At 41.9% G+C, this 25,877-nt stretch overlaps 1 protein-coding gene across 2 annotated transcripts in view; it reads left to right on the plus strand.

Annotated features, from left to right (window-relative positions):
* ABTB3 (ankyrin repeat and BTB domain containing 3) overlaps positions 1–25,877 on the plus strand; it is a 183,920-nt gene that overhangs the window by 113,265 nt on the left and 44,778 nt on the right. For both annotated transcript variants that reach the window (XM_075210188.1, XM_075210187.1), the window contains one exon: positions 23,668–23,872. In XM_075210188.1, the coding sequence (XP_075066289.1) occupies positions 23,668–23,872 (205 nt within the window). The remainder of the gene's footprint in view (positions 1–23,667; positions 23,873–25,877) is intronic.

A 25,877-nucleotide genomic window follows, 5' to 3' on the forward strand; every position in this document is an offset into this window, starting at 1 on the left:
AAATTTAAGCGCTGAAGACGCCGAACTCGCGGGTGTTGAAGAACCCGGAGCTTCATACATTTACCTCCGGGTCTCATTCAATACATTTAGTTGGACATATTTTGCACGTTTCAGTTTCATTTCGGCAGAGAAGAGGATTTTCAGGAGTGCTTCCATTGTCAAAGAAACAGACAAACACACATAAGTGTAATAAGGGCAGGCTCGATGGTGCCTCACTCTCACAATTAATCAGTGGCGGATCCAGGGGGGGGGGGCGATCGGGGCGATCGCCCCCTCCCCTAGCAGACACTTGCTGCCGACGGCTGCACAGTATGTGCAGGTCCGTCCAGCCGTGACAGGCAGGGACAGTGTTCTGCCCGGCTGCTCTGATTGTGTTTAAAACACAATCAGAGCAGCCGGGCAGCACACTGTCCCTGCCTGTCACTGCTGGACGGACCTGCACATACTGTGCAGCCGTCGGCAACCTAAACTGTTAGAAAGGGGTGGGGCCTATATCGCCCCCCCTAAATCGCCCCGGGTACAGTAGTTTTCTAGATCCGCCCCTGCAATTAATCTAGTAGGAAAATTAAACATTTAACTTACCGAGGGTAGTGGTTCTAAAGTGTTTTGAATTTGAACGTTGATGTGACATTTACACTTTTGCATAGTGCGCACCCTCAGATTTTTCTGCCTCCCTGCTAACCAAACCGCACTTGAGTGTTGCAGACACTTCAGCTGAGAGCACCTTGATGTGTATGGGACCGTGATGGAGAACTGATGCAAAGCCAAGATTTCTGGCAGTGCGCATCCAGCGGGTTTTCTAAATGAGCTTTACCGTGTGGATTAGTGGATTCATATACCGGGTGGGTGGGTGAAATGTCTGCAGGGTGTTTGACTTGTTTCAGATCTCATTAGTGCACTGTTCTAAAGAGGTGGGGAAGAGGTAATACTTTCCTTTTTAACAGCTGGCGTGGGATGTCAGATTAACACTAAACAATGTATTTTCCCATGGGTCATATTTGTAAATTTCAATTATGGGTTTAGCAAACGTTTCATTCCGGTTATTGCAATTAAAAAAGCTGAGACAGACTATTTTCACACTCTGAGAAGGAGTTAGTTTTGCAGGTATGAAACTGTATTTATGAGAGTAGGTGAAAGGTTTCCTATTCATTGTCTGAACAGTATACATTTCTGGTATTACATAAGACACCTCGTTATTTCCAGCCATGTAAATGAAGCAGGGTTAGTTAGTCTGTAATTCTTATTACACTGCCTCTCAGAAATTGGTTGTTATGGTTTCGGTGAAGTTTTGTTGCACTCTACTGTATGGTCCTCCCTTGAGGTTTGAGTTGCTGTATCAGTGTTTGTTCAGGTTGTCGTGCTGTGTTGGGCAACCCAATACACTGCAAGTTGTCCCTCTAACGTTACCCTAATCTCAATAATAAAAACTACAGCCCCCTTCCGCACCCCAACACTCTTCCCACGTGCTCAAAATTCCCCGACGGACCTCTTACTTGCCACAAAATGCCCCCACATGCCACTCAAACATTCTACTTGACACAGAATGCCCTCATATGCTATTTTCACCTCCCACTTACCACAAAATGGGCTCACACATGCAAACTTCCCAACATTTAGAATCCCGAAAGCGGGACAAAATATGCCCTGGTCCCGTTCCGCCCAAACTTTCCCCACAAATGGGTAAAACACCACCCACTTTCCTTTTAAGTCTGTGCCCCTTTTGCAGGAATCGAGATGTCTCTCCAAAATCAGTGCCATTGGGAGTTATGCATGTGCATCAGATATCCCACTTGGTACAAAATGCTCCCATGTGCTCCTCAGACCTCCAACTTTCCAAAAATGCTCCCACTAGACCCAAAAATCCCAATAGGTACTCACTGCAAAATCACAGGATTATATAACACATATCTCTTTCTCATGTGCTTCTGCTATATGCTATGGGTAGGAATACTGACCCTATTAAAAGTCCAGGGGCCTGATTCATTAAGGATCTTAACTTGAGAAACTTCTTATTTCAGTCTCTTGGACAAAACCATGTTACAATGCAAGGGGTGCAAATTAGTATTCTGTTTTGCACATAAGTTAAATACTGACTGTTTTTTTATGTAACACACAAATACTTGATAGCTTATTTGTACACTGAAATTTAAAGTTGATATTTGTGTGCTACATGAAAAAACATTCAGTATTTAACTTATGTGCAAAACAGAAAACTAATGTGCACCCCTTGCATTGTAACATGGTTTTGTCCAGGAGATTGAAATAAGAAGTTTTTCAAGTTAAGATCCTTAATGAATCAGGCCCCAGATTACCACAAGACCAACTCTACCTAATTTCCTTGATTTCCAAATGTTCTCCATTGAAGGATTAGCATATAAGTGCCATTACTTCATTAGATGTTTTGCACAGGGTCATTCTCAAAGCCCATTAAACACGTTTTGTTACTGATAGTCCTAGCATGTTGTAAGCAAATGGCTCTGTCCACGGACACTTTCTGATAAGTGTTCACTTTGCTATGCGTCAACTTCAGTGTTGGCTGTAGCTTTGCAAAGTGTTAGCACATACTTGCCGACATTGAATGCTTGAGCTCCGGGAGATCCCGGGTAGGGGGGCGTGATGGGAGGGCGGAAGGGGGCGGAATCATAATTTTGTCGCTGGGGGCAGGGCCAAAATGAAGCGATTCGCCACAAATCATGACATTACAGCTCCCATCCTGCCCACTGCCCTAGGAAGTGGGCAAATTGCCTCTTGCGGGAGTCCGGGAGACCTACCCGGATTTCGGGAATCTCCTGGAAATTCCGGGAGAGATGGCAAATATGTGCTAACACTTAGTAAAATACAATGGATGTGTACTAAGTACATACTACACTATTAGGCAGGGAGGCTTTGAAACGCATTGAAGTTGCTTCTTAAGCTTTATAAAAGAGAGAATAAACTAGGTTTTGTCTATTCTTTAATTAGTATTGTTTGTTTTATACCCATGTGAATGAGCACCTACATAAGGAATAATATCTTCTGTGTGAATGATTTACAGAACATTCCAAAATGTTACCAGAATGTGTCATGTTATGACCTGTCTCTCCTTTCAATTATAAACACTTCATTTTTCTTTTTACACATAAAAGCTTCACATGATTTCACTATCCTAACCTGCATGTATGGAGCGTGTGTCTTGCTTGATACTGCAGAGAGAGCTGGTTGAATGTTAGATCTCTTGTGCAAGGCTCGAGGCTCATACACAGAACACTTGCTGGTCCTGCTGTGAGGATGTGAGGCTGTGGCTGCATCACAGATGAATATTGAATTAGAAGGTGAATACAGAGTTTCACCTATATCCAATGAAATGTGTAGGCAGCCAGTGATTGAATTCTGCATTTGATGGAAAAGATTCTGCCCCAAAGCAAGGATAAAACAATACTAATGGACGTTTTTCTAATACATCCCTAGTCTTTGCTAGTATAATATGCAGGGGCAAACGCATGATTTGTAGAGGGGGGTTTCCACAACACGCCGCCAGTGGGAGTGACCAGCATGTATGGGGGCGTGGCTATAATATTAGACAGTGTTTGGCTGCTCTCCAACTCTCCCTACCCCCATAATATACATGGGCAATGCTGCGTGCACTACTGTTAGGTGCACGCAGCTCTCCCTTTGCAAGCAGAGCCGTGTGAAGCGGGGGCAGTGTCCAGCTACCTCAATTATACAGTGCCCCAGGCTTGGAGTGGGGTTTCCAGGCACTAGAAAAAACAACCTCGGTTTGCCTATGATATGATACACATTTATTAAGACATTTATTAAGGCAGATTGCCTTGTTTCTTACTCATATGGGATGTCCCCAGTTTGTGAGCCAATCAGATCATCACAATATTTACAGCAGTACAGATTATTTCAGGAGACAAGTGTGCTGATCATGTGGAAAGCGGAGTCCCGTCCACTCCTGTGATTCCTTTAGTGTGGACAGGGCTGCATGTGACAGAGACAGTGTCATGATGTGAGGAGGGGGACTGAAGCATTCTTGCTTACGTTTCACACTCGCCCTATGTGAGATAAAAAGAAGAGGCGGTCATGATGTTATGATGCTATTTGCATCATCAGCTGGGTGGAGCAAATGTGTACAGTGCTGTTAAGTGCTTCATCACTGCCGTACCCTCTCCATTCTCCCTGACATAGGCGTGGCTTTATAACAGTATGTGCGTCATCATATCATGTATCCGGCAAGCCAGGTTGTCTGGGGAGCAGGTACAAAGTGCAGGGTTAACAGCATTTGTACGAAAATACTCAAAGACCATTAAAACCTACCTTTTATTAGTAGTAATTTAGAGTTGTATTTCATAGAAGATATTCTATCCTGCCTAAGGTCAGCTTGATGGCAAAGCCACCTTTGTGGTATACGGCTCCTTTGGATCTATTCGGCACATTTAACCGCTAAAAAAATTCCACAAAGATGGACTTACCCTTTTACTTCCAAAAGGGAAATATGTGCTTACCACGCGATATCATGTTTGCGCCAAAAATGCTAAGTCATTACTTTTACTATTAATCCCTCCGGCTGAATATGCAATATTCTGCCTGGGGGTCAAAACAGTACCTTGCATTGTTCTGCTTGGTTTTCAAACATTCCAAAGCTGTCTCTTACATTCCGTATCTGCAATTACCTATCGTACAAGTGACATCGGGTGTCACTGAAAAAGTTAGGCTTCAAATTAATTGTCAACGTATATATCCTTCTGGCAGTGAATCAGTTAATTGCCAGTTGTACAATATGGCGTACAGACCTATTCACTGTAGTCTGAGTTTTCTCATAGGTTTATATATTCCTTGTTATTGTTTGTTTAGCCGTTTGTTTTACGCTGGATCCTCATTCTTCCTTTGAAACGCTGCCTGTTCCGACATTCTTTGCAATACAAAATAAACTTTGTGGTCTGTTTTTGTATTACCAGCGGGTTTCATGTAGATAATATTAATTTGCTTACATTGAGATGGTCCAATAAGCTTATTATGTTTGTTTTTCCTCTCCAGGCTTAATTTTCCACAAACTGTCTATCTGTTGTCATTGATTTAAAATAAATAAATAACTTTTAAAGTCAATTTTAATCTGTTTCCTTTAACAAAATATTAATCAACTTTGCTATTTATTTAATTGAAAAAAAAAACACAGGTAGGATTGTTAGTAATGTTTTAGTGTTCTGTATCTTCACTTGTAGCCTTGTATACTGCATGTTGTGCTGTTTCTCTGAATTTAATTAAATGTATTTATTTCTCTCGTGAGCAACTTCTCTTAAAAAGAAAAATCAGTGTACTATTGTGTAACTAATCCATACCAGTTTTGATACATTTTTGTATACAGCGCCTTGATCACGACCAGACCCACCTGTGTTACAGGCTTCATTGAAACAAAACCAGGGTCTGTCTAAAAGTGACTGAAACCACCCAAAAATCGATCTCACACTCAATATAAAACACAAGTACTGCCAGTATGTGGATGTTGAGCTGACACTCTTAGGAACTCTTTAGTTATCCCCTGACATATCCAAAGATGCAGTCATCATCGTCATCATCACCATTTATTTATATAGCGCCACTAATTGCGCTGTACAGAGAACTCATTCACATCAGTCCCTGCCCCATTGGAGCTTACAGCCTAAATTCCCTAACATACACACACACACAGAGACTAGGGTCATTTTTATTTTTTTTGTTAGCAGCCAATTAACCTACCAGTATGTTTTTGGAGTGTGGGCGGAAACCGGAGCACCTGGAGGAAACCCACACAAAACACAGGGAGAACATACAAACTCCTCACAGATAAGGCCATGGTCGGGAATTGAACTCACAACCCCAGTGCTGTAAGGCAGAAGTGCTAACCACTAAGCCACCATGCTGCCCCAATTTAATCAGAGTTATTTTAAACCAAGCAAGTCGCTGTTGCCCATTATGTACAGTATCTTTACCACCTGTCCCTTTAACTAATCCAGGTTGATTCACTTATCTTTCACATGGCTGGTCCTAGATCACACTCAGTGATATGTTTCACCCACCCAGTTCACACAGGGTGAGGGGGGGTAGGGTGTTGTCAGCTCCCTCTCTACCCTGTTGTTGCTAAATCTTAGCTGGGAGATTTATATTTAATCTCCCCCCCATTGTATCATCCAGGAGACCTGCTCCAGGGTCTAGCTCTCTCCTTGAAGCTGAAATCGGCTCCAGAGGGAAGGTAGCCAGCTGTCTTTGTGCTTGGCTGTGGAGCTTTGCTCCCTGGGGCCTCCAGGGGGCAGCATGCCACAAAGATTCACTACAATCCTGCCAGCTCTGCAGAAAATGTGTCTGGCACTGCTTTTTCGGTCCCCACAGGGGGAACCATGTTGCAGTAGCCCAAAATATCACCCCCCTCCCCTTTCTATTTTAAACATTTTGATACAGTTAAACATTTTAAAATGCATAGTGTTGATTTCCCTTCTTATGTAACTCCCCCTTCTGGTTAAACTTGTCCAACACTTAACCACCATAAAATAAAGACACGGACACCGACTTAAGTTTGGAATAAAAAGGTCCTTTTATTTTTACTATTATTATTTATTTATTTTTTCAAATTATTTTATTTTATTTTTTTTATTTTATTTTATTTAATTTCTATCAAAAACTATCAAAAGTTTCTATCAACCATTTGGACCTTTTTTCTTTATATAGGTGGCGAAGAGCAGGGCAGCCAGCTAAAACCAACATAAACCAATAAGGTGGAAGATCGTCTCCTTTCCACCAACCCAGGTTAAAACCTTATCTATTGGCCGGTACTATAAACTCTAAATTAACTCAATACCCTCTGGACTCAAACTGGTTAAGCCCTTTCAAGGCAAAACCTGATAATCCTTACTAGAGCATCAACGAGTCTGATAACAACGAGGGAACCAAGGCTACATCGCCAACACTTAAGTACCGTATGTTTAACAACCATCTAACTGCCATGCTCTCCCACCACAGCCGTGTGTTCTATGGACCGCGCGGCCTGCCACCTAAAGAAAAAACTAACCCCCTCAGCTCCGAAAAAATACTCTCTATAAACAAAACTGTTCCCTCCGTCGACAAATGAACCCCATCCGCTCTGAAAAGATGTCTCTTGTCCACCGTTAACCCGTGATGACTTATAACTAACCCCTGCATGCTCTTAATGTTCTGCCTCGCGTATCCGTTTATCTTTTTAACCACCCTTATCAATGTGGCCGGGGGAATAGATGATCTCCAGGACAAACGAGGTATTATGTTAGACCAACAAACCTTCATTTAAGGCCATCGGGCATGTATTTGCGCAAGATCCTCACGAATGTTTATGATTAGATCTAGGGATTTACCTCTACCCACGTCATTACCTCCCAAATGAATCACCACTATATCCGGGGTACTGTGATCTTCTATTTCCTTACCTAACGTGGGACTCAATGCCGCCCATAGCATGCCCTTTTACCCAACCATCGGATGTCAACTGGGTGCGTGAAACCGGACCACCTATCCGCTATTCGGTGTTTCGCTGCCCAAAAGATAAACGAATGACCCACGACCCATATTCGCGTCGTCTTCACTGCAGAACCTAGAACAAAATAAATAGTCTCATCAAATCATACTAACTTCCTGAGATAGCCCCTCGCTACCAGAGGGGCCACCCCAGCTTAATCGGAGTGCTCGCAATGTAATTCCTCCTTCATTAGTTCACATTTATACCCTCTATGAAGGCATCTGTTCCAATATTTTATTTCTTTTTTATTTTTATTTTATTACTCAAAAACTATTTTATTTTCATTCACTTTTATTTATTTCCGATTAATTCTTAACACCTGGAAATAGGAAAATAGGAAAATTGGTAACCCACATGAAGGTAAAAAAAACCCCTTATAACCCTGGGAGGCACACACACTAATCAGGCCTTGCCAAGGAAACAAGAGGAGAAAATCCCTTCACGCCCCCGTTCAACACAGCGAGCAGCATAGCCCTGAGTCACCAAGTGATAGAGGAGAAAAGATAAGAGTAAAGCGATAGAGAATACTGAAAGACATGAGGAGATGCAAGAATGTGTATAGGAGCCCCCTTCAAAGGCTCATTTGTCCGGACGGATGTATTTCTTATAGGTCTGTGACTTCCATCTCCCTAGCGCTTGAATCTCAGCGACAGATGCACCCCTAACTGCAGCAGCAGTGGCAGCCCCTATCCTGAAGGAATGTGTACCATAGTCCCCTGGGTTCAGACCTATCTCCCCTAGGGCCCGTTTTAACAAGGCGTTAAACTGAAATTTAGTTAATGGGGTATTATCCATGTGAATTAACCACAAACCCTCCCCTGGAGGCCGGAGACTAGCAAATTTATTGGTCAACATGACCGGGCATATAGATGATCCCTGCTGCTCCGAAATCGCTAACCAATGGCCTCTGCCTAACTGATCTGTTTTTGACCTATCTTACAGCGTATCACATTGGGTTGTAAAATCACATTTCTAAACAGCAGAGCTCCACCTGTGTCGATCTTAGATCTGGCCACTAGCTCGCTAACCCTAAAAGCGCCGTGATACGCTACTGAGAGAGCAAAACCAAAAAGCAAAGCCTCATAATCATCCATAGCTAAATTATGCAAGACTTCAATCAACCTAGCTAAAATTTGACCATCAATAGGCCGGCGAGTTTCATTCTTTACTGGCTGCATTCTGGACCAACCCCTCAAGGCCTTAGCTATAATAAATTACTTTGTGGGATCTTGTGTACCATTTAATCTAGCCATGAATGAAATACCGGCTAACAGGGACCCCATCCTAGCTTTAGAAACCCCCTCATTATAATGATTCCACATAAAGCCCGTAATAGAGGGAATCTGACCTGAAGTGCTGTTGTTGACAGACGCCTGGTAACACAACCAACGCTCCCATGCCCCTTGATAACACTTTCTAGTTGCCGGAGCCAAGGACGCCTCCGCCAGCCACCTTAGCCCTATCGGATCATCTGCCAAACACAAGGGGGACACTGTAAGCCAGTTAAACGGGCATGTGGAACCAGTCCAGGCTATCTAGCACTGCGGCTGGTTGAGGATTTGGGAGAGAGGAGCACTCTGTCCGGCTCTTAAATTATTTATTTTTTTAAGTTTTATTTTATGCCTTGCACTGTACCGGGGGACCGTATTATCACCTGTAAATGCATTTTTCCAACAAATGAATGCCATTAAAAGTATAGGTCTTAGGCGGAAAGAGAGCATTTTTAGGAGCAATCTGAGCAATGTAATAAAAAGCTTCACACTGCGCCTGGATTACATTATACTGGCGTAGGGTCCGCTATTGCCGCTTTTAATTGCATAATTTTCTCCCCGGACAATAGGAATGATGTAATTTCTTCATGTAACCTGCCGGACAGTCAGCGTTGAGGAAATACTAAGGTATAGAGGACTATTTTATTCTTTTCTTTTTTTTTTAATTGTTCTTTTTTTTTTTGTCACACCCGGGTCTGCCTGGGTTCAGTGTGAACCCAGTTGAAACAGAATTTTGCCTGCCTGGGAGGCTGTTCCCGGCAATATACCGGATTCATATACCTGGGATATTGCCTTGGCGGCAGTATGAAATTGGTATTAGACTGATGAGTATTCCATTAGCTGCACAGAAAGGATTATTCAATTGAAAGCGATGGAACTGAAGGAGCATCTTGGACTTTGACCTTAACACAGTGTACCTCCTAGAGATTTTTTGGCCGTCTCACACATCATCTTATTATTTTGTGGTGGTTGTACACTAGTGCAAATCCATTTTTTTTGCGGTGTACATTGAATGCGCTTTATAAGTTCCCTACAGTTTGTTAGTTACCTCCAACCGCTTAGAAATGAGTGGATCACCTGTTGTATATTATTTTTAAACCTTTGCTCCGGGAGATCCTGGAGCAGAGGTCATGTGACCTGGGGTAGGAGGTGCTGTGGGAATGCTATTGCGTCACCGTAGCCCGGCCTCCTGCCAAGAAATGTTACATTTCAAAGCAGGGAACAGGGCTTGATGATACAAAACCGCGTCGTTAAGCCCCGTCTCCTTCATGTCGGGGAAAATGCCTGCTCTGAGGACTCCCCGTAATTCGGAAGCCTCCCGGAAATTCCGGGAGAGTAGGCAAGTATGCTCTATCTGTGAGGTCCATGAGAAAGACCTGCTTTCTCGCCAGTCCAGGAGAACTACCCGAAATTTGTGAATCTCCTGGACATTTCGGGAGAGTGGGCAGGTATAGACTAAATAAGACTGAAATGAAAAATAATACTAATATAAACAAGTGCTTGGTCCTTCAAGAGTCCTGGGTAAGTCTGATCGAGCATGGTAGGAAATTCCATAAGTGGGCAGCAGCACGGGAGAAGTCTTTAAACATATATATATATATATATAGAGACTTCTCCCGTGCTCCCCACTCATGGAATTCCATACCACGTTCGTTAAGACTTACCCACACCCTCACAACTATTCCAGTCTCTACTCTGAGCCACACTCGCTCCTCTTGATTCAGCTGTGCCCTCTTCCCCTTAGAATGTAAGCTCTCTATTGAGCAGGGTCCTCCATACCCTTTGTTTTCATTTTGTCTTCCTTGTCTGTTCTTGTTCTACGTATGTACTGTTTTATGTATGTCCTTGTCTTCCCTAGTGTACGGCGCTGCGGAGCACTGTGGCGCCCTACAAATCTACGATAATAATACTATATATGCGTTCGTCCTTTTGGCGATATCTGAGTAGGATTATCAGAGGTTACCTCTCTGCCTATCACTTGCAGTTTCTATGGTAACATTGTGACTGTGTGAACTGGTGGACTTGTTTACATTATCTAGATTGCATTAGTATTAGGTTTTGTTGTCAATTATTTTCTGGTTGAGGAACGACCACAGCACTCAGGGTTGGTACACATTGGTGGTAAGCAGCATTCAATTAGATGGTATTTTATTTAAGCTCTGCTGGAAATTGCTATATGCAGCTAAACTGCCTGAAATATTGAGCTGCTAATGTGGTAATTATTGACACAAAGCATTCAGTAGGGAAGGTTATTTTACACAGCAACAGAGTATTTAGACAGGCAGTAATTATAAAAAGTTGTTGCACATATGAAAAAAAAAAGATAAACGCAAAAATAAAGAAATATATATATATATATATATATATATATATATATATATATATATATATATTTTACATATATACTTGCCTACTCTCTCGAAGACTCCCTAATTTAGGGGAATCCTCCCAGACTCAGAGAGGAGCTGGCACTCTTCCATATCCTTGGTGGAGGCGGGGCTTAATGATATGAGTAATGTCATTAACCCCACCCCCATAGCACAATACCGCAAATCATGAGGGGGTCGGGAAGAAAGGAAAATATGCCAAGTATTATTTACACCAATCAACATTGATCTGCTACTGTTTTACCCACTGATTTAACACTTGTCGTAAGAGGATCTGCATTAAATAAATTTATTTTATCATCAATTATTTCCTTCATTCCAGGTTAAAGTAAAAGATAATTGTTAAGTGCTCTGTGTCTCAGTGAGTTCATTGATGAATAGGCTGAATTGTCATAAATATTGACTTGTGGTGTGAGCTTGCGGTGTGAGGGGTGGTTTGTATTTTCTAATGCAAATATCCATTTAAATTGATGCATACATGTGTTGCACAGCATCCTTAAGTAGCAGTGACTAGCACATTGTGCCACTATAACAAATAAGGATATACTTAGTAATTGTATACTGTGCATAGCGTAGTAAAATAGAGTGTAGAACAGTAAAATAGTGAATACCTGGCATATGGTATAACAAAGATGACTATAGTGTGTTGTGGTAAAAACCTAAATACGGTGCTTACAATCCCAGTGCCAAACATATAGGGGTATAGGGGTTTATTAAAACATCTAAAAAGGAAAATCGGAGGTGTTGTCCATAACAACCAATCAGATTCAAGCTATCGTGTTCTAGAATTTACTAGACAAATGGTAACTAGAATCTGATTGTTTGCTATGGACAACACCTCCAATTTTCCATTTTACTAAATCTACCTCATTCAGTGACCAGAATTACAGCACCATACTGTGATATATATTCTACAATGCCACCATGTACAATAATAATAATTTTCAATTGATAGGCTGCCCTAGGATGAATATTGATTCACCTCACAAAATGGCTGCCTCCGCTGTGTGTAGAAAAGCGATATACTTTAATAAAGCCTGTTGGAGTTGCTGCATGTGCTCCGGGTGTGTCCTGTTTATCCCAATGTCAGTCTCTGTGATAAGCCTGATAAACCAGATCTGAGAGTTTATTAATAACGACACGAAGATGATTGCATCCATCTGGTGAAAATTGATCTGTAAACTAAATATTTTGATAAAGCAGCAACACGTCCGCAATAAGCCAGCTGATTTATCATGTTTATCTTGATTTGCCTGTTTCCAATCATTATAATGTGATCTCTTACATATTTTGGCACTGACGTTGACTATCATCTGTTATTTACAGTACATTAAAAGTTTCCCCTGACTCCATTCGCCTGGATTGTGCACAGTTAAAATCGTAATATTTATTGGCAGCTGCTAAAACGAATTTGCAGGAGGCATCCATTTGTACGCTGGAGAACCTATTGCTAAATGCCAAAGAAATTGCAATTATTGCTAAACATCTTTAGTAATAAGTATACTTGCAGTGATTATTTCATATTACAATATTACCATACCTGGTACATGTAAATGTATATTTTGCTTGATATGTGGAAACATCTCTGTAGACATTTAAAGGGACATACATTATATACATTACAGCCTACCTCCCAATATTTCAGATATCTATGGGCAGCACGGTGGCTAAGTGGCTAGCACTTCTGCCTTACAGCACTGGGGTTGTAAGTTCAATTCCCGACCATGGCCTTATCTGGGAGGAGTTTGTATGTTCTCCCCGTGTTAGTGTGGGTTTCCTCCGGGTGCTCCGATTTCCTCCCACACTTCAAAAACATACTGGTAGGTTAATTGGCTGCTAACAAATTGATCCTAGTGTGTGTGTCTGTGTGTGTGTGTTAGGGAATTTAGACTGTAAGCCCCAATGGGGCAGGGTCTGACGTGAATGAGTTCTCTGTACAGCGCTGCGGTATCAGTGGCGCTATATAAATAAATGATGATGATCTATGGGCAACAGACATGCCACCTTTGAAAAAGAGGGGCGTGGCTGCATCACGTTAGGGGCGTGATCACGTCACAATCTGTGTGATAACGCTCAGGGGTGTGTCCTGTGCTTTGGAAATGCTAGGACACCCCTCCCCTAAAATCACACTGAAATTGCCATGGCCACCAGAGACATGTGCCCCTGGTGTAGGCAGCACCCGCTCACCATGACGAAGCATGCATTCATCTACCATCTTCCTGCAAGTCGGGATAAACGAGCTAACTCGTGGGGCAGTCCCCTCGTCCCCCCTCATGAACCAAAGAAAATCCACATACCGTGCCCTCAGCCAACAAACAAAGAATTGTGGGTTCTTTATGTAATGAAGACAATTCTCAAGTCAAATGATTCTGGATCTGGAAGGACGAAGTAAACCGTTGTCTGGAGTGTGGTGCTCACTGCACTGCAGCTTGTAGTGAGCTCCCATGAATATCATTGCTTCTAGATGCTAGCTGGTTTTACTGCTAGTAGATTCATGTAAACGGGTGTGATCTGGTAAGCCATTGTTTCCCAATGACCCCCATGCCCCATTCGTGTTTGGATGAGGTGCGGTAGTCTTGAATTTTTCTGAATGCTGCTCTTACTCAACTGACTTCTGTTTACCATAAGTGGATGGTTTGGGTCACTTTAAGAGTTGCCCCACATTGTGCACTATACTGGCTGTTTCCTCACATCACAGCACAAACTCCACACAGATAAGGCCATGGTCGTGAATTGAACTCATGACCCCAGTGCTGTGAGGCAGAAGTGCTAACCACTTATCCACCGTGCTGCCCAAAAGTAGCGCACTATGAGACCGGCCCAGGGGGGCAGATGCCCCCCCAGACCCCAGCCCTGCCTGCCTGTCCCTGCCTCTTACCTCTCTGTCTGTCTGTCTGTCTGTCATACCCAGTCTTGTTGTATTACTGTGTTTGTTCCTAATTGTAAAGGGGTACGGAATATGCTGGTGCTATATAAATAAATGTTGATGATGGTGAAGTGGCAGGACCTCTTTAAAGTCTGATTTGTGCTTTAATATCTGTCCTGCTGGACCTGGGAGCGCAGCACTAGATCTGCTAAAGGTGTTACGTTGTACATTATGATGTGTGAACCAACAACTGTATTATAGCTCTGTTCAAGAGTCCCACCCAGAGCCGGATTTAGACCTCATGGGGTCCTACGCAAGATACTGGTTTGGGGCCCCCCTCCCTGAAACAATCCATAGCACCGCCAAAATGAAGTGTGGCCATACCACTGGGGGTGTGGCTTGCATCATTGGGGGCGTACCTAACATGTGAAAAGAGCTAGGCCACCCTCATACAGAAAAAGGCACCCCTAAATAAGTACTGAGCAGTTCTGCTTTTTAAGTAGTTGGGTCAAAACAACATTAAGTGTGGACAGAAATACTTATTAAGTTGTTTGCAAAAATAATAAGCATAAATCCAAGGATGTGCCCCTTGTCACTTTTGTCCCTCTATCATCACACTGCCCCTTCACCTCTGTGCCCCTTCACATCACCTCTGTGTCCCTTCATAATTGTGTTTGAAGCAACTTGTTTCCCCATTATCATAGTGTGCCATTCTGCTTCCGTTACTTTGCTTACCTTTCTATTACTTTCTTCTCTTCTGTTTTCTCATCTTCTTTTCTGTTTCGTCTTCTTTCTTGCCTCGTCGCACGCACTGCTCCTCTCCGCTCTCTGAATATGATGTCAGGCGTAATGATGTCACACGACGTGACTCGCGCCTGACATTTAGTGGAACGCAACGGTGCAGGGAGGAGGCTGCCGGTGGCCGCTGCCATCATGTGATTTTTATTTTAGTTGTTTTTTTTTCTCCCTCGGACACAATATTTTTTTATATTGGCTGGCATACCCCACCACCTGCCTTGCCACAGGGCCCCCTGGGGACCGCTGGGCCCTAGGCAGGTGCCTAGGTTGCCTAGTGGTAAATCCGGCCCTGTTCCCACCCTGCCCCTATAATCACAGGCTGTTTCGGGATCACCAAAATAGGTCCTCAATAGGCACACTGGCCACCCCCAATCACTCTACCAGCCCATTTTAGTAGAGCCCCCGCAGTAACAACATGCCCATCCCTAAAAAAGTGGACAATTAATGCTTGACATGATAGATAAATAGATTTGAGTAGACTAGTGACTCTGATAGGTGTTAACTATCACAACAACCCCACCATGTAAATAAAATAAACACTCTGTATAACAGTGATAATGTAAGGACTGTGAACCATCTGCTATTGAGATGTTTTCCCTTCCAACCCACAACTTCCTTCAGGCAATGTGAAAAAAACAATATAGTACAACCACAACAGTAATGGAGGCGATGGTGACGCCAACAGAGAGTCTCCTGATGGGCTTCTCGTTTACAATTGTTAAGATAGATTTTATGGGTTATGTTGGGTTGTCTTCCATCTGTTCTTCTGGTTTGTGTTAAAAGCTGTGAAATCTGTCTCCGGGGATTGGCTCTGAGCACTGAGCCTTGTACGTTCCTTCAGTAAATATATGGCTGAATATGACAAACATTCTAAACACAATTAACCTTCTTAATTGCAGCTTGTGATTAGTCATCTGGCTCATACAATCCCCCCCCCCCCCCATGTTTTCGGCCATAAGTTGCTGGGGGCATGTGGAGGGAAGGGGGGTTGAAGTAATGACACTGAAGGCATTTATCTGTACTGCCAGTCCCATTGTACATCCTAATCCATCTTTGTCACCCTCTTCCCCCATCGCCATACCCGTTGTCACCTCATAATTATCATTTCACCCTATCATCTCCATGCCCCTATTTATCATTCTCCCTCTTCTATCACCCCTTCATCGTTCAGTCTCTCCGATCACCCCCTTTATCATTACCCCTGTCTACCATTCACATTCCTTGTCATCATGCTCCCACCACTACCACCGTATATATTCCATGACATGCAAAAGTATTAATACCCCTGATCCATTCTCTCATTTTACTCAATAGCAAATACTACAATGAAATGTTATCTGTCATTTTGTTTTTTCATTTTTTTTATAGCTCATTTTGAATGGTCAACCGAAAAAACAGAGCAATGAGACTGCGGCATAAAAGTCATAGAACCCAGATTACACATAGAGAATACCACATCTCTTCCAGGTCGCATAGGTACATAGAATTCACAGTGAAATAAAAAATTGGACCTAGAATACAGATGACCAGTTTTTAAAGGTTTGCAATAAACAATAAGAAGAGAATCAACAGATATGAGACTAAGGGGGGGGGGGAGGGATAGGATCAGTACAGAGAAACATTGTTCACCGCACATGGGGCACCAGGGTAGGCTGGTGAATAGAGACGAGGATCCACATTCTGCAAACAGCCAGGGGCCCCAGACTTGGTTAAATACTTGGGGCCTGAGTCATTAAGGAAAGTAAGGCAGAAAAAAACGAGTAAATGTTCTCCGGGACAAACCATGTTACAATGCAAGGGGTGGAAATTAGTTTATTATTTTGCACATAAGTTAAATACTAACTGATTTTTCATGTACCGCACAAATACATGATAGTTTTATTTTTACACTAAAATGTAAAGTTTATCTAGGACATGCTCTACCCCAACTATAAATCTGTACCACATTTTAAATTTACCTCCTCCTCCAATGCAACATGGTTTTGCCCAGGTGCAAAGTTACTAATTTTTTATGCTTTGCTTTCCTTAATGACTCAGGCCCTCGGCCTATATTGTGAAGTAATATGTCATCTCCTCTATGGCTGCAACATGTCATATATCTGTGATATTTATATATTGATACACTGAAACTCTAATTGTTTTTTTATGTGACTTTTTTTATACTACAAAAATATTTTAAGAAAAAATTGCTGTTTGCATAAGTATTGAATCACCAGCAGTAGCAGTTTTAAGTCTTTCGGGGGTAAGTATGTGCCAGCTGCTGTACTGGGGTGATTTTGGACCATACTTCCAGGCAGATTTACCTCATGTTGCTCAGGTCAGCCAGATGATATCTGTGTACCTCAAATTTCAAATAGTGCCACAGATTTTCTGTTGGATTGAGATCAGGCCTTGGACTGGGCCATTGTAGATCTTTTTATTCTTGAGCCATGTGTTTGGATTATTGTCCTGCTACAAGATATAATGTCGCTCAACCTTCAGTTGTTTTTAGCAGACTGAAACAGGTTCTCTTATAGTATTTCCCTGCGTTCCAGCTGCTGTGAACCTTGACCAAAAAGCTCTATCTTGGTCTCATCTGACCACAGAATCCTTTCCCACACCACAGCTGGGTCACTCTTGTGCTTTTTGGCAAACAGCAATTTTTTTTTTACATGTTTTCATTTTGAGTAATGGTTTCTTTTGTGCCACCCTCCTGTACAGACCAGTGTTATGCAGAGCTCTTCTTATTTATGACTGGTGCTGCGTTATTCTAGTCTCAGCCACTGAACTGAGTTCTTTAAAATAAAAATCTCAGAATGAAAAAAATAGCGTAGGATTTCTTATTCAGTAAATTTAGAGAATTGGTTGAGGGAAGCACGAAGGCACAGTGTTTAGCATTGCTGTATCACAGCACTGGGGGCATGGGTTTGATTCGGGTCCATGGCCCTATTTGGGTGGAGTTTGCAGAGGTTTCCTCCTACACTCCTGAAACATACTGGTAGGTTAATTGACTCCAGACTGGGAGTGAGAAGCCCATTGTAAGCTCCCTATGGCAGTGGTCAGGGAACAGGGGTAAATTACCCCAAATGGGGTAAAAATGAAATTCCTCGGGGTAATGCTGACGATTCACCTGCTGTCAGATGGATTGTAGACCCCTTTAAATGGGAAATTGCTGTTGTACCAGAAGAGCCTCAAGGGTTGGCAGAGGCACTTCTTGAGCTTCGATGCAATAATGAAGCACGTTTTGCATTTGAAAACAAAGCAGATCTGTCATATTTTTGGATGTCAACAGCTGCAAAGGCCTCAAAATTGCACATGTGGAGGCAGTCAAAAAGTTGCTGCCTTTTGCAACAACCTACCTTTGCGAACAAGGATTTTCCACTGTAACAAACATAAAAACAAAGCAGAGAAATCGATTGGACGCTGAAGACTGTATCCAAATTGCTCTGACATCAAAATGCCCCAATATTGATGCTCTCGTATCAAAAATGAAGCAACATCATTTCTCCAAAACTTGAAGTTTTGAAGTTGAAGCTTTCAAAGAAATTTTGAATAGATTCAATAAAATGTTGAATTGCAATAATCAAATCAAGGGGGTAACGTCGGCGTATCTAAATATATTTTGAGGTAAAAGGTAAAAAAGTTCCCTGACCCCTGCCCTATGGGGACGGACTAATGCGAATGATTAAATATTCTCTGTAAATCGCTGCAGAATATTTTGGCGCTGTATAATAACAGTAAGAATTAGCTGAACTTTTGTATTTTTCACTCCAGAATGTCAGTCACGCGTAGACGTAATTACATTATTTAGGATAGCTACTTACCTTAGTTTTAAAAGCTCTTAGTTAACTAAGATGCCCCAAAAGGCCCTTTCTTAACAAACCTTAGAGATCTTGGAGATTGATCCCTGTGGTAATACTTACATGTTCTCCTTGTTGGCCATAGATGAAAAAAGAGCAGCCTGCAACATCTTAGTCCATTATATTCTATACCTAAGGTCAGACTCCCTGCGCGGTTCGTATGGAATGTAACAGAAGAAAATTTTCTAGACACTTAAAGAGTTAACCACTTTTGTACAACCCTACTGTATAGGCTGGTCACTCCCTTCGTAGTCATTCCAGTGATTTTTACCTTTTTCCGAATCCTGCTTATTCCTCGCAGACAGCTTGTAGAGGAGCTCTGTCAGCATAGCTGAGCGGGATATGTAAACTATTGGCTTTGTGAGCATTTCCTGTATGGGCAGCTGATTGTCAGGAGCCACGGCCAATCAACTCCAACTACAACAATCAATGCACATCTACCTAGTGAGCATGGTTGCTGAGCTTCTTAGTCATACTTACACTACTAGAAGAATTTTACCAGATGCAACAAGATTGTTTTCCCTCTTTGATAATGAGGTCAACCACAAATTTAGAATTTTGTGTTCTTACAGCAAAATAAATTGTTATGGTAGCAGGAATTTTAACACATTTTGATAAATAGGCCCCTAAACGGCTTGTTGACTTGCAGATCCCCTAAGCTGTGTTAGTTGTGTGCCCCACCTCTTCCCCCACTCAATCCATGGCCCAATTTCATGATCTAGAAGTGGAAATAATAAAAATGCATGTATTCTATCAGTAATATCATTGGTTAATGATTATTTTTTATGTATTGGTAAGAATGCATAATGAAAAAAGTGGGCAGCACGGTGGCTCAATGGTTAGAACTTCTGCCTCACAGCGCTGGGGTCATGAGTTCAATTCCCGACCATGGCCTGTGTGGAGTTTGTATGTTCTCCCTGTGTTTGCGTGGGTTTCCTCCCACACTCCAAAAACATACTAGTAGGTTAATTGGCTGCTATTAAAATTGACCCTAGTCTCTGTGTGTGTGTGTGTGTTAGGGAATTTAGACTGTAAGCTCTAATGGGGCAGGGACTGATGTGAATGAGTTCTCTGTACAGCGTTGCGGAATTAGTGGCGCTATATAAATAAATGGTGATGATGATTTTAAAAAAAAAAACACACCTACAATTCTGCCCCCTTCTGGCATATTTGGGCATGGCAACCTGCAGGACACAACTGCGCTTGCAATAATACATTTTTTAGTGGCTTAAGCTACACACATGGCAACAGTACAAATAACAATCTTCAATTTCCACAATAATAATAATAATAATAGAAGTGCAAAGATCTGCATTCATTTTCCCGTTGTAGCTACTGTATTAAAATAAATCCTTCATAGTGACTAAGTTCATGCAATTGATTTATTTTCTAAATTCCTGACTGGGAAGAGATGTCTTATAATAGTACAAAGAAAGTCCATTTTGTGCTGTTTTAAGCTGTCCTAGCGCAGTGATGAATGCTCAGGGACAGCGGTTGTTACCATAGTAACACACACTAAGAAATAATCAGCAAACACAAAACTCAACTTTGCAGGGAAGATAATATATAAGATGTGTCAGGGTCAGGGCCCAGATAAAATATTAAATTGGTAAATATGAATGTACAATGTTGCCCCTCAGACAAAAGTATTTAAAAGCGTTTGGTCAGTCAGCCCAGCTGGAGGTAATTAGATTAAGCTCAGACATTCTATCTAGGAAATTCACTGAACATATGCAGATCACACCGCTTAGTTAAATGTACCATTCCGTGGCGTCTCTGGGAGCCACAGCGAGGTTCCCCCTCTAGTGCAAACTGCTTTTACTATTTACCGGCAGCCTAGTGTTGCCGGTGAAAGGAGATAAGGGATTCTGCGAAGCTGGAGAGGCCTCAGCAAAATCCCATACATAATGACAGGTATCGCCATCCCAGAGCCGTAACTTAGAATTCTAGCACCTGGGGGCGAGAAAGACAAATGCCGCCCCCTAGCCCTCAATTTTATCCAAATAAACCTAAAATATTCCTAAACTGCGCCCCCATTGCGCCCTGAGCGGTCGCCTCTATCGCACAGCCCTAGTTACGGCCCTGCACCTTCCCGAGATGGCGTTGCCTTGCTGCAAAAAGCTAAGCTTTTCAAAGCTTTGTAAATTGCAGAATTTCACAGTCCCCATATTAATATATGAGGACTGCGATAAGAAACGTTAAATAGGTTACGGCAGGAAAATTCTTTGAATTCTTCATACATTTTGTGATGCCCATTTTACGGAGAAAACAGCAGAGTAAAAAAAAAGTAGCCCACTAGGTGAGAACCTTTTAGGCAAATGTAAAAGAGAAAGACTACCTTGTATGTATATAAGTAATATTAACTTCAAAGAACATGCCTTTATATTACATATTTTGGGAGATCAGTGTGCCACTCTGTAATAGGGGCAAGAACCGCACAAGGGTTGTGAAGTAGAGATAACAACTGTACAGGAAAACCACAGTAGTCACATATGTTTCAGAATGATATTCGATATCGTTGTAATTCCATCATATTTGGTATGTAAATATGCAGGAGGTTTATTGAAGGGGGAATTATGTCTCTGGATATATCCAAGAAAAGTTATTAAAACTTTGGACAAACTATAACAGGGACATTTTGTCCTAAACATTAGCACATACATTTCCCCTCTGAATGCCCTCCCAGTTAAACCTGCTTGAATGCCCTGTGTAGAGAGGGCAGATCAGTTATTGGGGCTCAATCTAATTGAAGTTCTGTCCATTTAATTCTGACTTGTCCCAGGCATGCGGATTATGATATGTAAGTGTTAGTCTCTATAATTTCATCCCATTTGTTTTTATAATTGTATTGATTTGTATGTCATTTATTATGTTATTTTCATATGTCTGTTATATCCAAAATCCCTGTACCTTTTGTAATGTGCGTATTGTCGCTAACCAATAACGATTGTCGAATCTCGATTTGTGTTTCCAACGCACAAAGATTTATTCTCAAAAGGTAGCAGAATATATTCAAGCAAAGTAATAATAAGTACAGCCGTTACTTATCGCAGGCGCTCTGGATCCAGTGTACAGTCATTCAATCCTGAAGTCTGGGGACAAGATGTCTGAACACTAGATGAGAGGCTGCTGCTTATATGCACCCATAAATACAGTAATACAATGTAGATGGTATAGCTTGCTTCTATTGGTCCAGGTTTCAGGAAGGTCCAAGGAGTTGTCAATCATTGGCTAGTTTAAGCTCAGGAATCCAAAGAAGGGGGTCATCTCTCCAGGGGATGAGCTCTGATCTTCCCGCCAAGATTACTCAGTCATAATAGTCCATAATTCCTTAACATTAATAACTTGTGTATGCACTCTGCGATCCCTTCGCAGAGTGAACCGGACAGTCGCAAATGCGAAGAGGATTAGTATGATACCACACATGACTAGATTCCTTCAACGTGTACCATATGTTTTACTGATATGCATATAACTTATAATATTACACTTAAATACTACTATATTTCGACATAAATGACTATGTGTTGCAACTACCATTAGTGTGTACTATTTTACAAGTATGCGTGTTTGTGCGAATATATGTAAAAGGCTAAATACTGTTGTTGCCACGTGTTGCAGCTGCGTATGCCCTTCCACGCCGTAGCGTGCCCTTGTACGCCGTAGCGTAGTGTACGCATCTTTTCAGACAAAGACAACCAAGTTTGCTCCATTTTAATTGAAATGACTTTATCCAATATGCTGACTTCGACACTTTGTATATTAAATTTAAAATTCAATAATTTTTGTCCTTGATACTCTAATGAATCCATTAGCTTTTTATGAAGAATATTGCTTGACCAGCTTAACCCTTTGATTGTTGGTGTGAGCATTGCTAACCCGTGTGTATCAAGTAGGACAGCGTGTGCCAGTATATTGGGTTCCTATTGCCCTTGTTCAATAGGTATTGGCAGATCATAGGTTTTTTATGGGCCTGAGAGCACTGTTTGGGAGCGATTCAGCAAATCTACAACCTGTGTGATAGGTGAGTGAAAGACTGAGTGCTGGTGGCTCAGTGGTTAGCACTTCTGCCTCACAGCGCTGGGGTCATGAGTTCAATTCCCAACCGTGGCCTTATCTGTGAGGAGTTTGTATGTTCTTCCCGTGTTTGTGTGGGTTTCCTCCGGGTGCTCCGGTTTCCTCCCACACTCTTAAAAACATACTAGTAGGTTAATTGGCTGCTATCAAATTGACCCTAGTCTGTGTGTGTGTGTGTGTGTGTGTGTGTGTGTGTTAGGGAATTTAGACTGTAAGCTCCAATGGGGCAGGGACTGATGTGAGTGAGTTCTCTGTACAGCACTACACAACTCAAAGTCATGAACGCTGGGAGCGCATTCATGACAAGATAATATATAAGTTTCAGAAAACAGTGTAAACAACCACAGATAAAGTCTTTCATACATATTATATAAGTTATGTTGTGTTATCTTTGTTATTGAACAAAAGATGAATGCCGCAGTGGCGCACGCAGGGGGGGGGGGGTTTCTGGGTCTCCATAAACCCCTCCCCTCCGCTAACAAAGTGCTCCTACATACGGCACTGTACTATACAGCACTGCCGCGGACGCTTCTTTGACAGCGCCGCGGCTGCTGTATAGTACAGTGCTGCCGAAACGCGGGCGCATGCTTTCTCGCTGTGTTTTTGTTTTGCTTTTTCGGTGGGGGTGGGAAACCCCCCCCTAACAATGCTGCGTGCGTCCCTGCGCCGCTCAGCACTATTACAACATTTCGCCTCAGGAAAATCTTTATTGAGTCAACTTAAGATGACAGGCACTACTATAGGTCTTTCTCAATCTCTCTGACTATTTGCAGGTTGACATGTCGCTGGTGGTATCTTGAAATTTGCCCCAATAAAGGTTTTAGAGGTCTAAACTGATGGAGGGCATTGGTGCTTTTGGTTTTCTTGTATTTTGAATTATTTTATTCTGACACTGATGTAAATGTACGTTCTCTTTTGTCCCCAGGTGACCTTGTGTCTCGAGCAATGCACCACCTACAGCCCCTCAACATAAAGCAACACAGCAATGGCACGCCAATGCACCACAAGCAGGGGCCGCTGTATTGGGAACCAGAGGCCCTGTACACCCTCTGTTACTTCATGCACTGCCCCCAGATGGAGTGGGAGAACCCAAACGTGGAACCGTCCAAAGTGACGCTTCAGACAGAAAGGTAAGGCCTAGTCAGATGACCGGAGAAACTTGTAGAGATAAAAACATAGGCAGGCATGATAACTGGTGCCATTACCCTAGGCAGCCAATCAGAATCTTTGCTTACAAGAAACAGCCATATTTCTAAACAGCACTTGAAATAATATCAGTTGGAATCTGATTGGTTGTCGTGGGAAACATCACATTTTTCCCGTTGCATAATGGTCTAAGAATGATCACTTCTTTCTCTTACCTGTTTTTAATGTGGCCCAACCTACACAGTACAATTTCTGTTATTCTGTATACAGTGTGCAATTCTCACTCTATGTTCTTATTCTCTAGAATTTATAATATAGTTGTTTTGAAGATATATATTTGGAATGTAGTAAAATGGATTTATAACCATATTCAGTGTGCTTAGATATTGGGGGCTTAGTACTCAGTCCACCTACTTTATACCTTGATGATTTATGTGCAAGTACCTGTTCAACTGCAAAGTGTTACTGTTTATTGGATATCACTGGCTCATAAAATAAGTAAAATAGCAAATGTTACCACGCAGCTTCAGGAACCATAGCTATGACTGTCCTGCAAGTGGACACTTTGAAGATCCCTCCTTTAAGAGATTCCACATCTCCAATACTCATTGTGACTGGCGACCACTGGTGGACAACTTCTGCAATGCTGTAGGAGAGCATTTGTAAAAAATTCAGCTGGCTCCTGATTGAATGGCAGCGGCTCTGGTCCAATCAAAAGTCACCTGTCATTTTAGTCTATGTTTCAGCTTCCTCCCTCCTGCAGATCTCACACGTCATTATAGAAACTGCCCAGAACTTATCCCCAGACAGTGTAAGTACTGGGGCCCTGCTGTGTGAGCTAACGAACAGTAGGGGTCGCTGGAGTGAATCCCCACCGATATATTAATGTCATGTAATGTTGTGTTTTAGGGGAGTGTAAGCATTTCTTAATAACACTAATAACCAATAACCTTTCCCATAATAACTTGTTCTTGCAATAACATGGGGGTCTGTACCATGAGCCATTGCTTTTGCTCGTCCCCAGGCCAAGACCTGCCAGCAATTCCCCTGGAAATTCTGAACATAAGTTTGCGATAAACTTTTTACACATGTTACGCAACAGGCTTGATCCCCTATCCAGTTATTCTGCATCTGTTTTTATTCCTAAACATATTTTAAAAAATATGGCACTTAAACCTGGAATGGAATAGTAGTTTTCCATGTCCTGTTTCACCTTATAAAATTTTATTGTATCATAAATAACAGAAATACAGACTGCCTTTGTTACCTGGCCAATATAAATGTGCCTGGGTCCTCAGATGTTGGACATCGCTAACACTAAAATCATAAAAAGCTCAGGTCTCACTAAAGTTATGTTGCTCAGTGTAGTATTTAGATGAATTATGGATGTTAACCAATGCAGCGTTGTCTCCAAGATCAGGCCGAGAGCGACTGCCCTCAGTGTTCTCACACTTTAGTGCTTCAAGTTTAAGAATGTTGTTCTGATGTAGCGGAGTCTGATTGTGTAATGACTACACATACTGCTTTCATTTCCAGCACTCCATAATGAAAAACTTGATTTCTATGTTCAAGTCTTACTGAAGTAAACTAATATATGCAGAAAACAGGCAAACGTGGGCAATATTACAGGTCTTTATGTGCATACGTGAGACGGCTAGCTGATTCGTCCGGATTTGGGCTTTCAGTTTCACTTAGTGAAAATAGTTAAAAATATATTGAAAATGTAAGAAGAAAAAAAAATATTGTAAAACTATTAACCATTGAAAAAAATGCTTTTTTCAAATGATAAATCATATTTTCATTCATTTCCTTTTGTTATAACAGAAGAAGTATTAACAGCGTTCTTTATTAAATAGGCTGCCCATGCAAATACTGCCATTGTTGATAGCAGTGCTATTGTCAGAGGTAACCAGTATATATATAGGGGTTTGTTACCCATTTTCATTAGCAGAAGCTATTTATATAGCTCTGTACAGAGAACTCACATCA

Source organism: Mixophyes fleayi, chromosome 4, assembly GCF_038048845.1.
Source record: "Mixophyes fleayi isolate aMixFle1 chromosome 4, aMixFle1.hap1, whole genome shotgun sequence".
Taxonomy (NCBI): domain Eukaryota; kingdom Metazoa; phylum Chordata; class Amphibia; order Anura; family Limnodynastidae; genus Mixophyes; species Mixophyes fleayi.